Source organism: Protomyctophum bolini (assembly GCF_963924005.1).
Source record: "Protomyctophum bolini genome assembly, chromosome: 17".
Lineage (NCBI taxonomy): Eukaryota > Metazoa > Chordata > Actinopteri > Myctophiformes > Myctophidae > Protomyctophum > Protomyctophum bolini.
Window position 1 is genome coordinate 12,637,039 of NC_137878.1, and position 15,590 is coordinate 12,652,628.

Consider the following 15,590-nt stretch of genomic DNA (forward strand, 5'->3'; position numbering starts at 1 on the left):
GGGTGCAGGATCAAAAAGGGTAACTGAGAAAGAAAAGAAGAGATCCGCACACCGTGAGTATACCTGACGAAGGCCCCTGAGGCCGAAACGTTGCGTTGTTTTCCGCTCTGTTGTCATTTAATTATTTTGGGAACAGTAGTGCTAACCACTTCTAAGCCAGTTATAAGCACTTCATAACGTGACAAATAGCGGAAATATCTCGAACTGCCTGTACAAGCAACACGCTGCATCATTCGCAAAACACAATTTATGACAAAAATGATGACATGATGTCCCACAATAAGGATGCCAGGTTGAAACTAAGTTTCCAACTGAGGGTCTCTGTTAAATGTATATATTGTAAATGTACATGCAGAAACAAAAAAAGACAGAAAGGTATTTGGGTTAAGCTCATGCACTGTCAGGAGGAGAGCGGGGAGAGTGCTTTTTCCCGGCCGGCGAAAGGCTTCCTTACCTTCTCGCCTCTGTCACCTTTGACAGAGATGACTTTGCCCTGCAAATAATTCATCGACAAGGATCAATTATTATCGAGGCGCGAAAAGAAGCAGGGGTGGATTGTATAGAGGAAATACATGCATGCACTCTGACATGACTGAAAAGTACACATGTAACTTTACAGATTTATATATTAAATGACCTTTTCCAAAATAATATCAAAAATCTACATATTTTCGTAAGAATCTAGCATGCATTAAAGGAGCACTAAACCTATTTCCAACTCTACCGTTTCTTCTCAAAATTGTTCCTCACTAATGCTCATTATATGATGGTGTAACTTCTGTCTACACGCTCTCTGCATGTCAGAGGTGGGCTGTTCAGAAACCTGCCTGGCCTCTCCCTCTGTATCGGCGTTCTAAATGTCTAGGAATACAAAGGCTGTAGTTTCCATTAACTTGGAATCCCATCCGATGATGTCATTGGTATACAGACAGCCCACCTGTGAGAAGCAAAGCGAGTAGACAGCAATGGTGAGGAAGTATATAGCCTTGGGAACCAACGGTTCCTGAGCCACGTGGCCCATATTGTAGGTCTGGAGCCTCTCTGCTGTTTCCGTATAGTATGCGACAGCTTGATACAGCTTGACATGATACTAGTATGTCACAGGGACTTCAACCCCAATACAACCGTTGATACTGAGTGCCAAGCAGGGAGGCATTGGGTACTGTCTCAGACGGGGATTGAACTCCGATCTCCCAGTCTCAGGGTGGACAGTGGACACTGACTCTAACCACAAGGCCACTGAGTCGGTCAAAGACAGAAATGGTACCGTCTTAAATACTGAGCAATATAGCGAAGTCCAATTGAACATGAGGTTGAAAATGCGTAAGGATCTGTATGAATGTGAAATCCCAGGACAATTAAATAGTCCTGGGATTTCACATTCATACAGATCGTTACGTTTGTCGTAATTTTTTTATACATAAGCAGCTATAGCTAATTTCTTCAGGATAAAAACATTAACTGTCCGCTACAATAAATAAGCACTTTTCCATACAACTTCTCCTTTTAGTCCTCTGGGGCCTGCTGCTCCGGTGGTGCCCTTAATGCCAGTGTCGCCCTAAAAAAAGGGTATAGGCACGTCACACAATGCAAAGGCATGGCAAAAGACCAAAACAAAAACAAAAAAAAACCAGCTGTTATTACAGAAAGAAATGTCACACAATATTACTTAAAAGGAGCGGTAGATGACCTTTTCACCCTTAGGACCTGCAACGCCAGGAATGCCGGGCTCTCCCTGTATAGGAAATGGAAATAGAAACGTCTTTGGAAAGGCCGTGAAATGAAACATTTCCACTGATCTGCACACAAGGCTTATATATTATGCCGTATCGATTACGACCCAAAATATCAGACGATATCTATAGTCTCATAAGATATCGACATAATCGCGGCCCAGCCTTATATAGGACGAAGGACAGCCGATGGAAGTGAGTCATGGACAGAAGAGGTATACAACAGAACGTCACCTCCTCTCCAGCGGGACAGGAGCAGTTGATTTCGGGGCCTTTCTGTTGCTCCACGGCCGTCGGCGTGGGCGTGGGGATCTCCAACGGGGGCGCCTCCGTCACCACTTTCTTGGGGCACTGCAGAAACGGCCAACAAAATAGAACATGATGTCAACTTTGCGTGCATGCATGCCACGGTGACCGTGCTGTAGAGTCACACCAAACCGCGGACCGTTTCAGATTATGCCACATGGAAAGTTAATGGAGAGTGGCTCCGCAGCCACAAGGCCACTGCATGGCGGGGGATTCCTAAATAGCATCTTCGTTCCACCCGTACAATCAGGCATAGTATATGAACAGGCTTAAAGTTAAAGGAGTATTTCACCCAAAACAATATTTAATTTGTATCAATTACACACTTCATGAAGCCTATATACACATTATAGGGGTTATTCGGAATTCATGGATATTTTTTTAAGTTGTTCGGTGATTTAGCCTACTAAAAATACTAGCCTACTGAAAATACATAGGCTTGGGAAAGTGCTAATAACCTACCCACCATGCATGCACGCACGCACGCATGCACGCGTTCAATTTCAATAATATACATTTGGCCACAGCCGACAAATCTAAAACTATTTTGTGCCATAGAAGATGGCAAAATGTTTCAAAAGTATTCCAAATGTTTTTATTTGAAAAAATAGCAGATCTACGCATCGCGGCCCATCTTTACCTGCTATTTTCAAATAGCCGATAGGGCAAAGCACGGCATTTGTATTTGTATATCACATTTCAACAACCAGGCAATCCAATGTGTTTTGCAGAAAAGGGTTAAAGTGTTAAAACTGAGTTTTATAATACTATATCAACTCATTTTGCTGGGGACCGACTTGAATGTCCTTCAAGGACCCCTGTGGGTCACTTTGAGAACCAACGGCACTAAGCACAGTGATGTGTTGGGAATACGTGACGAACATGATAGCACTGTGACTCGATAAAGATGATCCCAAGGGTCAAACTCACCGGTCCCGTGGGCAGATCACAGCAGGTCTCCAGCTCTGCATGCTTGGAATCGCAATAGATCATCATCCTCTGCAGGTCAAACTGGAGGAGCAGAGGAGAGAGAGCACGCTCAACCGCATGAACTGATCAAACATACCAGGATCACCTTGGACTTTATGCGGAAAGGACATCTCACCATGAGCTGGACATGAAGTACCCTGTAATGAGACTCTGTGCACTTTGCTGGAATTGTACTTCCATTTCATCATGACACTGAAAATACTTCATGGCACTGCCTTTCCCCATTTGCTACACACGACTGAAGCCAGATTTTTGTGGTTTGACTACAATCCCAATTTGTGGGATTACTCAGCCACCGATTTGACCAATACTTTTTTCAAAAAGTGCTGAATTAATTATAATAATTACATTTTAGTTTTAATAAAAAAAACCTAGACAATAAAGAAAATAGACAATATGCAAGCTCACAACGCAACACATTGCGATGCGATGGGTTGTCAGCTTGTAGACTGTCTATATTTGAAATGTTTAAATATTTTTTTAAATAACAAATGTGACTCACCAATAATGTTGTGCCTAAAATAGGAATGGCAGGTTAAAAGTGGTTCAAACATGGGCTGCATAATTGCTCATACCGATGTTATATAATTATATTTATTGTTATTGGTCTGGCCGAATAAGACTGTTTCAGTCTATACTAGAAGATGAAATTTGCTACACTTTTCACATTTTGCTTTGACATCTTTACTGATTTTTTTTTAAGACTCACGTCAATCGGTACGCTGTCGTACAGCCTCTTCCCAATGACCGTCTTCCCCTGGATGTCTATGTCCTCCCTGTCCTCGATGGGCAGCGTCTGGATGAGCTTGCAGTCCAGATACAGGGACACGGCCTTGGAGTCCACGCTGAGGCCGATCTTGTGCCAGTTGCGGTCAAAGAGGTTGTCCACCTCCGGGTTCTTGAACACGGCTCTCACGGCGTCCTTGGTCAGCCCCACAGCGTTGTACTCCACCGCCTTGTTCTCGCCGTCCAGGCGGATTGACACCTGGTATGACACGCAGGCACAGAATGGGGAGAAAGAAAAATACATTAAAAGCTTAAAACGCTCACTCGGTACAGAACGGCTGATCGAAATCCCAACAAATGGCAAGAGACACGACGAAGCTACCTTTGCCAGCTACGTACCAAGGATGTGGAACTCTCTTCCCTTACATATCAGACTGGCAACTTCAGTCGATGACTTGCGGCTAAAAATCTATTTCTATGACCTTGCCGAAGGCCATCGGGATCGGGAGTCGAACCCGCGGCACACTGCCAGGCTGGATTGCCAGCCACGGTGCCTGGACCACTGAGCCATGGCCCAGGCCATTATTGTTAACATGACCTTTCTTCAGTGTCACCAACACTTAAGAGCGGTCAGACCTAGGCTTTACTCACACCTATACATCTAGCATAGGCTACAACTATGTTGCATGGTAGATGTAAGCAAGTTGTAAGTGTCATGGCCGCCCCAATGCACTTCCAATGGAAGTCACATGGTTTGATACAACATTTTTGCCTACAAGCTGATGTATGTTGTTGTATGTGTTTTTCGACTGCCCCCATCCCCCTCATACAACACGTTTGTCTCACAGTGTGAGTGAAGTCTTAATGTTTCTTATGTAACTTATTACACTACTGAAGGCTATATGCTCTAATTTGATTCTACTGTTAATTTCTCCCATAAGTTGGGCTTCTGTTTTCTTTTACTTTTAAAAGACCTACCGGTACTCGGGATTTGAACCTGTGTCCCCCATGCGAGTGCTAAAAACTTCTATTGTTGCTCTATAATGTAAAGTCTATTTAGTAAGAAGATATATTGCATTTTGAACATCATGCAGTACCACTTGTTCAGCAGTAATCAAGGTGCTACTATAAGGCCCGGTCAAATTTGGATACAAAAGGTTGAATGTATTCCTGTTATTTGGTGTACTACTCACCTGTGGGATTCCATATTTGTCAAAGACCTGCCACAGGTACCAGTCTTCACGCCGGGACGTTTTTCTGAATTTAAACGTCGTCACAAAAGCGTATTCATCTGGCAGTCCCTGAGGAAACACATCTCTGTGGAATGAAATAAATATTCATGTCATTGATGTTTCTTCATCACAAATTATTTTGGGTGTTAAGTTCGTCCATTTTGCTTTGGCATGACGTGGCCCAATGACAACACAACACAACACAACACAACGTACGGTATAAAAAAACATAACATAACAAGAAAACCATGGAGAATTGTCAGGCGCCAACTTTGGACTCTAGTCCCCACTGAAGAGACACTTGTTCACTCAGGCTTTTGGCACCTTTGTGTATTTTTGATAATGTAAAGTGTCCTTGAGTTCTTGAAAGGCACTATATAAATTCACAGTATTATTACTATTATTATTATTATTATTATTATTATTTTTATAATTACATTAATTGGCTGCCTAGTGTAGCGGTTAGAGCATATGCCTTTCATGTGGAAGGTTGTGGGTTTGAACCCTGCCTAGTGTTGACATCAACAGGGGCATGCAGTTGCAATGGATTCCTAATGCCAAATCAAATGGGTTCAGATCTGACCCAAGTCTCTGGACGACTGTCTGAAGTATGTATACAACTGTTATGACCCTGGGTGATACGTGTAGTTTCTTGTGCATGTCTCTCCCCTTAATTGATGTGTGGTTCAGTAGTGAATAGTGATGAGTAGTGATTGACTACCAGCTGGTGTGAATGCCAGGCTGTGGACTATGAAGCTGGTTGACCATGCAGCCTCCAACCACACCAGGAGGTAGGATTGTGTTTGTTGCATTCGTACTGTAGGGGTTGTTGTCCCTTCTTTTTCTCTTACTAGTTTGTCAATATTCTTTATGGGTACGATGAAATCTTGTACTTTACAAAATGGGTAAACAGATTTGGAGTTTAGGGCCCACCAAATAGCCTACATGTCATGTTGGGGGTCCTTAATTGACATGAAAAAGTGAACCACTGGAATAACAGACTCAAGATGCAAGTGAACTGGGCTGGCTGTACTGATAGCTTCAATTCAGTCTGCACAACAGTCTCCACAAGTGGTAAGTTGCCTACAGTAACAATAATATAGGCCTGGAAAGTACACCTTAAGGGTGTACTTTTGGACTAACTACTTTTGGACATTTCCAAATTACAAAAGCCATGTATGTTAGCTTGGCTTGGTAGCTTTAATGTTGGGGAGGCCTATAGTTTAGTGTATTGTTGCGGTGCTTGGCTGTAGCATTAGAATGCCTTTGTGCACTCATATTCTGCCAGGATAAAGTGATTAGATTGCGTGGGAATCTAATCTGGTCACTTACTCCGTTTGCTGTACAATGGGCATGGTCCCCAGACGAACATACGCGCTTTGTCCTTCGTCAACTCTGGTCCCCAAAATGTCTCTGACGTTGAAGAATTCCATCAGGTCAAACCCTGCGGTGAACACAAACATCCATAATTGCTGTTGTGCCGTTAACAAACAAGGACACATAAACACAGACAGTTGTTTTTGCACACTTCAGTGGGGGTCATCGCATTGATAAATAAATAAATGTATCCTATAGTGTCCCTATTCTTAATGGTCTTGGGTGAACATTCAATGAAAGTAGCAGATCTACAAGCATCACACCCAATGGAAATGTTTATCTGTACAGTAGACAGAAAGCATTACTGTAGGTTTCTCTGTCAAATATTTTAAGTGGTAAATGGTGTATTTATATAGCACATTTATCCAAGGCGCATTACATTAACCCATTCACACACACATTCACACACCGATGGCGGAGGAAACCATGCAAGGCACCAACCTGCTCATCGGGAGCAATTAGGGCGTTTAACATCTCGCTCGAGGACTATTCGACTATAACTCTGGGTGAGCCTGTGATTGAACTGGTAAGTTCTGGTTCCCAAAGCGGCCGATATAGTTCGACCCCCGAGCCACTGCCGACCCCCGTCTAAGTGTGCTGCAATGACACCAGGAAGTTGAGTTGTGTGGAGTGGAGTGGAGTGGAGTGGAGTTGAGTTGTGGTCGTGTCAAACACCACGGTGCTGCCAGAGCTGAACTGGGTCAAAGGAACGCTATACCACACCCTGCAGCAGCCTGCTGTATTTGTGGCTTCTTGGGCGAAGCTTAAACTCACACTATTACTGAATGGAAACCAGCCGGTTCGCTTAATGGTTCTTTAGATGTGCTGCCAGAAGATACAGCTACCACTGTACAATTATGTGTGTGTGTGTGTGTGTGTGTGTGTGTGTGTCCGAGCACGTGTGAGAGTGCATGTGTGCACATGCTGGTGTCCAAAAGATTGACACGAAACTCTCTGAACTTAATGTCGGGTGTGGACTCTATAAACATGTGGGATTAAAAAGGCGAACATCCGCACGTTGTGGTGGAATTAACCACTTGCACCCCACATGGTTGACCGGAGTCCCTCAGGGCTCTATATTCTACTGGCTTTTCTGTTATTGTTTGTGGGCAATTAAGTTTTTGCGGGAAATTAGCCTCATGATGATGATATTCTTGTAATGAAGAACCAGATGGACCTTTGTGTGTGTGTGTGTGTGTGTGTGTGTGTGTGTGTGTGTGTGTGTGTGTGTGTGTGTGTGTGTGTGTGTGTGTGTGTGTGTGTGTGTGTGTGTGTGTGTGTGTGTGTGTGTGTGTGTGTGTGTGTGTGCGCGCGCAGCACCACTCAGTTCAGACAGGTCTGATTTTTATCCGGACAAGTAAATGGGAAATGTACTTATCCAAAAGGACAAGTGCCTCAAAAAGTTCATGTCAAGCCCTGAGTACCATACCAGCCATGCGCATTTGATTTACAGTGGTCCCCGCCCCCCAAACCACAGCCTGCTGTATATTTAGGAAAGGACACGCCTTTGTTTAAGAAACACACCGGTAGCCATGGCGATGATGATGATGGCATCAGGATGAAGGCTGCATGGTGCTTCTGTTGTGCTGTGTGTTGTTGTGTTGCAGATATCATTAACCGCTTAAGTTACAGGGGAACATATTTTTAACATTGAACAATGTCATTAATATACCTTAGTTGTTGTGTGGGGGGAAAAAATAAGTCCTCCCCCTCCCTTATGTTTAGCACGGAGGACGTCTAGAACTTGAGGTCAAGTGATCGGTGACATCACAAAGGTGTACTCCATAGACATAATTATAAAGGTAGACAGACGCCTCTTCCCGCTCTTGTCTGTATCTCAACGGAAGGCAACATGGAGGCAACGGGAGGCGATGGCGATGCGTGATTGCATTGGCAAGCTTTCCTGAGCTTCCTTGCGAAGCATAGCGGAAGCAGAACGGAACGGAAGCTCCACCAGCTGTCTAAAAAGACCGGAAGAGACCCGGCAGACAGCTTCTGTTGGCCGCGCATGGAAGCTTAGGTGTGCCCGACTGGTACACCGCAGTAATGGCTGCACCCATGGGGCACCCCTCTGTGGATTCCTAGTCTATAATAATGACATAGTTCAATGTTGAAAATTAGTGGTATCCCCCTTCAAACCAAAATAGCATAATAATGTGGTGTTACGCATCGAAAGCCCATATCCTTCCTCCAGTATGTAGAGATTTCTGTAAATTTGTATATAAATTATTGTAAGCCTGGAACCAAGCCATCCAGGCTCCTGGTGAATATCTACATTATATCTTCGCTGAAAATAACCGATCTACAAGCTCACAGCGCGTCCCAGAGGGACACGGTACTGTGAGCTTGTCACCTTTGTTTTCTGCATGAGCTAGTTTCTTTGAGATCGGACGGAACATGTATATTGACCTTAAAGTGTCCACTGCTACATTCCTTCCTGCTAAACCACTCTGAAACACTGCACACATGTCCTGCTATCTTTTCCATATGTAAAGCTCAGGATTCAAACTTGTGTCTCCAGTGTGGAAAGCTAACAATTTAACCCTTGTGGGCCCGAGGGAGATGTTAGGCTTTTTTTCTCATCAGGCAGCCTCCCCTCCCCCCACCTTGAAACCTGACCTGAGTTCTGGCCCGGCCTGGCTCGGTTGTGTGGCTGTGTTCACTGCCCCCGAAAGTTGTGGGGCACCAATCTGGGCCCCACCAAACTGGGCCCAGTATAGCGGTGGAAATGCAGGTTCCACTCAGATTCCAGACTAATACCTACTCTCTCTCTCTCTCTCTCTCTCTCTCTCTCTCATTCTGCTCAGTTATGTTGTCTTATTGGCTTCTCAACCTACTGTGTTACCTCAGGTTCTGTTGGCCCCTGCTGTGTGTTTGACCTTTCCTGCATGTTATCCTATATAGGATATATTAGTTTTGCCAGCCTAGCTAGCTGCTCCCTTGGACTCGCGGTTGCTTGTTTGGTACTTCCTTTTTTGAGTTTGAACTGCTGTCCCTGCCCTTACTCGTCTGGATAGTGTGCTGCTTTTGCACTTCAAAGCCTCATGGTTCAGACCAAATTTTGGTTTGTGATGAGACAAAACCGTTTGAACCCAGTTTGGGCGGGAACCCCTTTTGGTGTTTTCAGCATTATGTATTAGCTATTGAAAAATAGCAGATCTACAAGCTCGTAGTGCGGCACTGAGTGCCGCGCTACAAGCTTGTTGGTCTGCTATTTTTGAAAAATCGTGAAAATGTGGCGTCAATTGATAAAATAAATTGTACTCTGTTAATTTTGCTAAATTATATAAACAAGTAATAGTTGCATAAAGTGCATAAATGAGAAGGCTCCGGCGCGTGCTGTAGGCCTATAGCTATATACTTTCCATCCATCTGTAGCTACAGTAGTATTGTCTACACTGTGGGACATCAACAGTGCAAACCAGGGGCATGGTGGCGCAGTCGGTAGTGCTGTCACAGCTAGAAGGTCCTGGGTTCGATTCTCGCTGGGGACGCTGAGGGTGCCTGGTGCTAGCGGCGTGTTCTCTCCTCCGTGTCATCAGTGCCCATACCCGAGGCGGGGTTGGCGAAAGGGCCTTTCTGTGTGGAGTTTGCATGTTCTCCCCGTGTCCCCTAGGGTAGGTACCCTCACAAAACATGCACTAATCCTGGTCTCTAAACTGCCTCCCCCTGGCTAGCCGGGGCGCCTGATTGAGGGAAAAGGAACTGGTCGAAATAACGTGTTCCTTCCACACACTACGTCCGGCCCGGGAAACTCCCCCCTGTCAGGTGAAAAGAAGCAGCTTGGACTCCTCATGCATAGAAGGAAGCATGAGGTCAGTCTGCTGCCCCCCCCCCCCAGGTTGGCAGAGGAAGTGTAGTGCCCAGGATTACATTAGGTAATCGACACTGGGTGAAAAAAAATGGGTTGCAAAAAATCGTGGGATAAAAACTATATTTAAAAAAAGAAAAACATTGCAAACCACCACATGTTGAAGGCGGTAACGTGAGAGTCCTCCACATGCAGGGCTTATTACTGCGTGGGTGTTTTTGGAAATAGGCCTAAGCCTGGAAACAGGTGGCCCGACGACGAAACATACTGTAGGCTGTATAGGCAGGCTACCCCTGCGTGCCATTAGCAACAGGGTAGAAAATAACAACCGGAAACGATGGCGTCACAACAAACGGAATACGAGAGGACGAAAAGAAACGGCACGACAACCATCTTATCAGCCGCTAAGTACCGTTAATTGAGTCTGCCGGAGCAGCTGAGCTCTGTAGTCCTGCTGTTAACTGATACAGCACTTCTCGGTCTGACGCGTGACGCGTCTCTCCCCCCCACCCCCTCATCATGATCCTAGCGTGTGGGAGGCAGGGTTGCCAAGTCCGCTTATTAGCAGTGGTGGATTAATGCAGTGGTTCTCAACCTGTATAGGTCGGGACTCGGGACCCTCAGGGGTTCCCCATATATCATTTTATTTTTTGGGGGGGGAGTGACTACTTAAAGGCATCAAAAGTAATCAGCAATCTATACTATAAAAACTGGTCAAACATTGGCCAAATTGTCAAATCATATAAGAAAGAGGCTACAAGCTACAAGCCGATCTACAAGCTCACAACCCCTTGTGTTGTAAGGCGATTGTGAGCTTGTAGAGTGGATATTCTTACAATATTTGTTCTGTGGAACTGGGGTCCCCAGTTCAAATATGATTATTTTGGGGGGTCGATCACGGCCTGAAAACCACTGGAGGCTAAAGAAAAGGCTAAACCATCAGCAAAATATTAATATTGAAACAATGGCTGTGGAAGAAGCGGTATAGAACTGGGCTTGCTGTCTAATGTTGTTTAAACCAGCGGTTCTCAAACATTTTCCTGTCAATTTGACAATGCATTTGTGTGTGTGTGTGTGTGTGTGTGTGCGCGTGTGCGTGTGCAACCTATAGTCGCTTCTTTTGGGCTTGTTTTTTGTATAGACCTGTCTGCTTGTCTCTCTCACAAAACCTGGCAACAGTGGGCGGGAGGAGGGCTGCATGGGTCGAAGTCCCCATGCCAGCTGTGTCTTTATAAGCCCTGTGTTCCCTTCTGTCACCATGCAAAATATGCTCTCTCACTCTCTCTCTCTCTCTCTCTCTCACCCCCCCCCCCCCCCCCCCCCCGTGTCTGTGGCTGTTTGCGACAATCTGCAAGCACAGACCTGTAATTTCAGCTCCTGGCGAGGGATAATGTATAATCAACCAGAAAAAAAAAGTTATTTTGGAACGACCAAAAACGACCAAAGGGGCGATCTGTGGGAAAATCCAGATGAGTTCACTGACTGGGAAAAAGGCAAAATAAGCGTATATACACGGTGCATTCTTTTGATGGGGACAGCTGGCAGCATGTGAGTGCCCTCATGATGCAGATCGGCCTGCTAAGCTATAGCTGCAGCCACCAACCCACTGTGGGGACAGAGCTCTCTAACATCTATTCCACAATTAGGGATGTTCCGATACCGAATACCGATACCAGAGAATAATATTTATAATAATACAAAAAGAAAGAAAATCTTATTTTGAAGTCCACCGACGGGGGAATAGTGTTTATAGCTATCTAGCTATATAGACAGTTTGGGCATCTCCAAAGCAAACTCCACATGCCCCAACATTTTATGTACCTGCCATAGTGTCAACCCCTTACCCCTGTGTCGGATCTGTGGTTAGACTGGCATATTTGCCGATACCGATATGAACCGATATGACCAGAATCCTATAACAGCACACCCGGGACCCCTAGGCCCTCAGAGTCACTAAAAGGGGGCCAAATTGTAGTGTGATAGGCTATCACACACACACACAAAAGAAAAGAAGAAAAAGACAAAATCCAATAATATAAGTGTTTAAACCAGGGGCAGGGTGTCAAGTGATTGCATCACAATCATTTTAACCACACCATATATTTTATACTTTGGCTGTTCAAAAATAACAGATCTACCATATCATAGTGTGCTACTTCGTGCTGTGCTACAGTATGAGCTTGCACTGTAGATCTGCTATTTTTTGGAAAAAGCATGAAACTTTGTGCAAATCTCATCACAAGATGCGGGTTCTCAACGTTTTTGGCTGGGGACCCCCGGAAATGCTTTGGCCATGTCTCGCAACCCCTGCCCTGCCCTCTACACCCCCAATACAAATACATAATAAATAAATCAAATATACTGAAACCAGATATAATGGGCCTATTGAGGAATGTCTACTATGTATTTCTTAATTTCGATTTTCCAGCCATTCTGTTGCAAAAAAAAGTGGTTAGTAGTTAGTGGTTGTCTATATAGGCCAGGGGTTCTCAACCTGGGGGTCGGTAAAAAGAAAAGAAAGAAAATATATATATCTATCTATCTTTTTCTTTTCTGGGGGGTCGCGAGTCGCGACCCTCAGGTTGAGAACCACTGGCCTAGACAACCACTAGTGCAGATTAAGAGCCTCAATGACCATGGGGCTCTATCTCTCTCTCTCTCTCTTGTCAATATCACAAGTCTGCCTCGATCTGCCCACTGGTTTCCTTGGCTGTCAGAATATAATCACGTCCAATTAGACTTGACATTTCTTTTATAGAAATGTCAGGCCAAGAGTTGCAGCCTTTCAGAAGCTTGGTTCATAATGACAAGGGATATTTTGTGTCCAGTGCTTCTGACTACAGGGACAAAATCCAAGCTCTCAGCCACAAATTACTGATCTTAACTTTTAAATGCTCGTCTTTGATTTGCCTAATTCAAATATTTTGCGATGGTGAGTAAAGCTCAGACTGAGCACTCAGAATTAAGAAGGGGTATGATTAGATTTAGTACCAAAGAGCCACTTAAAGGATCTCTGTAGGCTATGAATGCTGAACATTAAAAAGGGTAATATCTCTCTTATTTAATTTTCTTTATCCCTCAAGCTTTTTTTTCTTTTTTTTTTTGTGAAACTATGTTTGCTGTGCAAAGGGATTTGGATGTTGTGCTGGCTTAGACTAAAGAAACAATGATTTATCTAAATTAAAATGTCTTTACTGCACAATCGACAAAGTTCTCAGGCTGCTTTAAAAACACTGTTGGGTTTTAGTGGTTCATCTTGACTCATCGTTATTCCGTTAACAAGTTAAACATAACATAAATCATGATGTAATTGGCACTGGGCCTAGAGACCATGTGATATCGTGTCTCGTCAGTGGGAACCCGTTCTGTCTTCCCTGCACAACAAACACCAAGTCAGAATAGCTATATTTTCAAATCAACACTATACTATATGGACTGGTCGTTAACTTTTGACCCAAAGCCATTTCAATCTGTAGCTACAAATTCTGGGGTGTGAAAAAATGTCACCATCAAAACCCAACCCCTAGGTTTCTGGTGTTGCACTCAAAACTTTCCCTTTGGCCAACATCAATTTAACAATTTGCACATCCTTGTGTCTGTCTGTCTGTCTGTCTGCAGCTATGTAACTGACTACTACCCAGATGAAGCAATAGGTTGTGAGCATAATGTGCAGTCTAACTTGAAGAAATGCACATTGTAAAACATTATTTTATTTACTGTATTGAGCATTGTCAATTCTATGAAGTCCTATACAGTAGCAGAGGAGTCGTGTGTGCACACTTCTGCCTGTGCATGCGTGCGTGCGTCTGTTTTTTCTCTTAGCATGATGAATGTGCGTGGGCGGTACAGACAGGAACCCACATCCCCCATAGACATTCTTATGACAACATTCTACCTATCTGGCTGTGCTACTAAAGACTTCTGAGAAACTCATGAAGACAGTCATGACGCGATTACATCTACAGTAAAGAGATCGATCTGCTCATAGTGTGCTGCAGGGGGCTGTAGTCCTGATCTCCTGAGTGCATAAATCTTTTGGGTCTTAAAAAAAAGTGGTTGAAAAAGGCTGATTCTACGAATGCCTTCTAAACCAGCAAAAAGATTTTGCATAATTGTTCAAAAATAGCAAAAAAAACTCTGTTACAAGTAAAAGTTCTGTAGGCTATTACAACAATGAGTAAAATTACAAAAGTATTGGCATCAAAATAGTCATAGTACCAAATATATAGTACAACATCCGATGATCGACGAGCTCATGGCGCATGTAGATTGGCTATTTTCAATCGCAAAGTAGTAACTAAAGTCGTCAAATAATCATAGTGGAGTAAAAAGTACAGCATTTGGCTCTGAGTAGTAAAGTAATGGAATGTAAATGTACCTCAAAGTTGTACTTCCAGTAAGTACAGTGCTTGAGTGAAAGTACTGTAGTTACTTTCCACCTTACGTCAAAAATAAATAAAAATGTCTTCTAAATAATCAACATTTTTGGAAAGATTTGAGGCACATTTTAACGATTTAAAAAAAATAGCAGACCTACAAGTTTGTAGGTAGAGCTTGTAGATCTGCTATTTTTCAATAGCTAAATTATAACATAATGTATGTAACCACCAACAGGGGTTCCCTCTCAAAATGAGTTAACACTCTGGATCATAAACAACAAAAAGGCTCGGCCTCGTACACTGAGAAATGAACATTGAGGTGTGAGTGGCTTTTTGGATGCAAAACTAGTCCACAATCGTGACATGGTGAAATGTGTCTATTGAGTCTATTGGCCAAATTTCTCTACCTCTTTAAAGGTTATCCCCATGCGTCTATTTATTAGTTTGTGATGTGCCCCCAAGGAGGTCCGCAACTTGTTTTACGCAAGTTATTTTGTTGGCCTACACATTTACAGGACTTTACTCCGGTGGCAGCAATGACACATCTGTTAAACAAACTTAATGAATGCACCTGAGCTACCTTAAATCATTTGGAGATACCGCAAGTAATGTTTTTCTGAGTGTTCTTTTTTTTCCCCTTCCGCCAAAAGAATAATAAACTGTCTACCATCTGTAACTCTGCACATCCTTTTGTGTTGCCTCTGAATGCTTGTCCTCAGCATTCGTATCGCTGTTGTTCTGCATGCAGGAAAAAGGGACGGTTGTGGAAATGTTTCGAGAAATAAGCGTCCATTTTTCACATACCTGGAACCTCTTCAAGACCATAACTGGTACTGTTGGGCTTAAAGCGATCCGGTTGCACCTTCATGTTTGGACACAGCACATCTGAGAGGGGAAAAAAAAGAAAATATAGTTTAGTAAAACAAGCCCTAAGTGGCAATCCATCTGTCAGGAAATTAACAAGATAAGCTCCAGCTGCAGGCTTATGAATCGTGCTTTCTTAATCACCAGAGCCCCAGCAGCATCCCTAATTCTG

General features: G+C 43.7%; 1 protein-coding gene across 3 annotated transcripts in view; it reads right to left on the reverse strand.

Moving 5' to 3' along the window:
- Positions 1-15,590, reverse strand: part of col22a1 (collagen, type XXII, alpha 1) — an 82,484-nt gene that overhangs the window by 55,732 nt on the left and 11,162 nt on the right. For 2 of the 3 annotated variants that reach the window (XM_080788249.1, XM_080788250.1), the window contains exons 4-9: positions 15,359-15,439; positions 6,320-6,431; positions 4,949-5,072; positions 3,739-4,014; positions 2,970-3,050; positions 1,968-2,084 (exon numbers count right to left, since the gene is read on the reverse strand). In XM_080788249.1, coding sequence (XP_080644375.1) covers positions 1,968-2,084; positions 2,970-3,050; positions 3,739-4,014; positions 4,949-5,072; positions 6,320-6,431; positions 15,359-15,439 — 791 coding nt within the window. Of the gene's footprint in view, positions 1-454; positions 494-1,495; positions 1,559-1,690; positions 1,736-1,967; positions 2,085-2,969; positions 3,051-3,738; positions 4,015-4,948; positions 5,073-6,319; positions 6,432-15,358; positions 15,440-15,590 lie in introns of all 3 variants that reach the window. The other variant, XM_080788248.1, reaches the window with a different exon arrangement.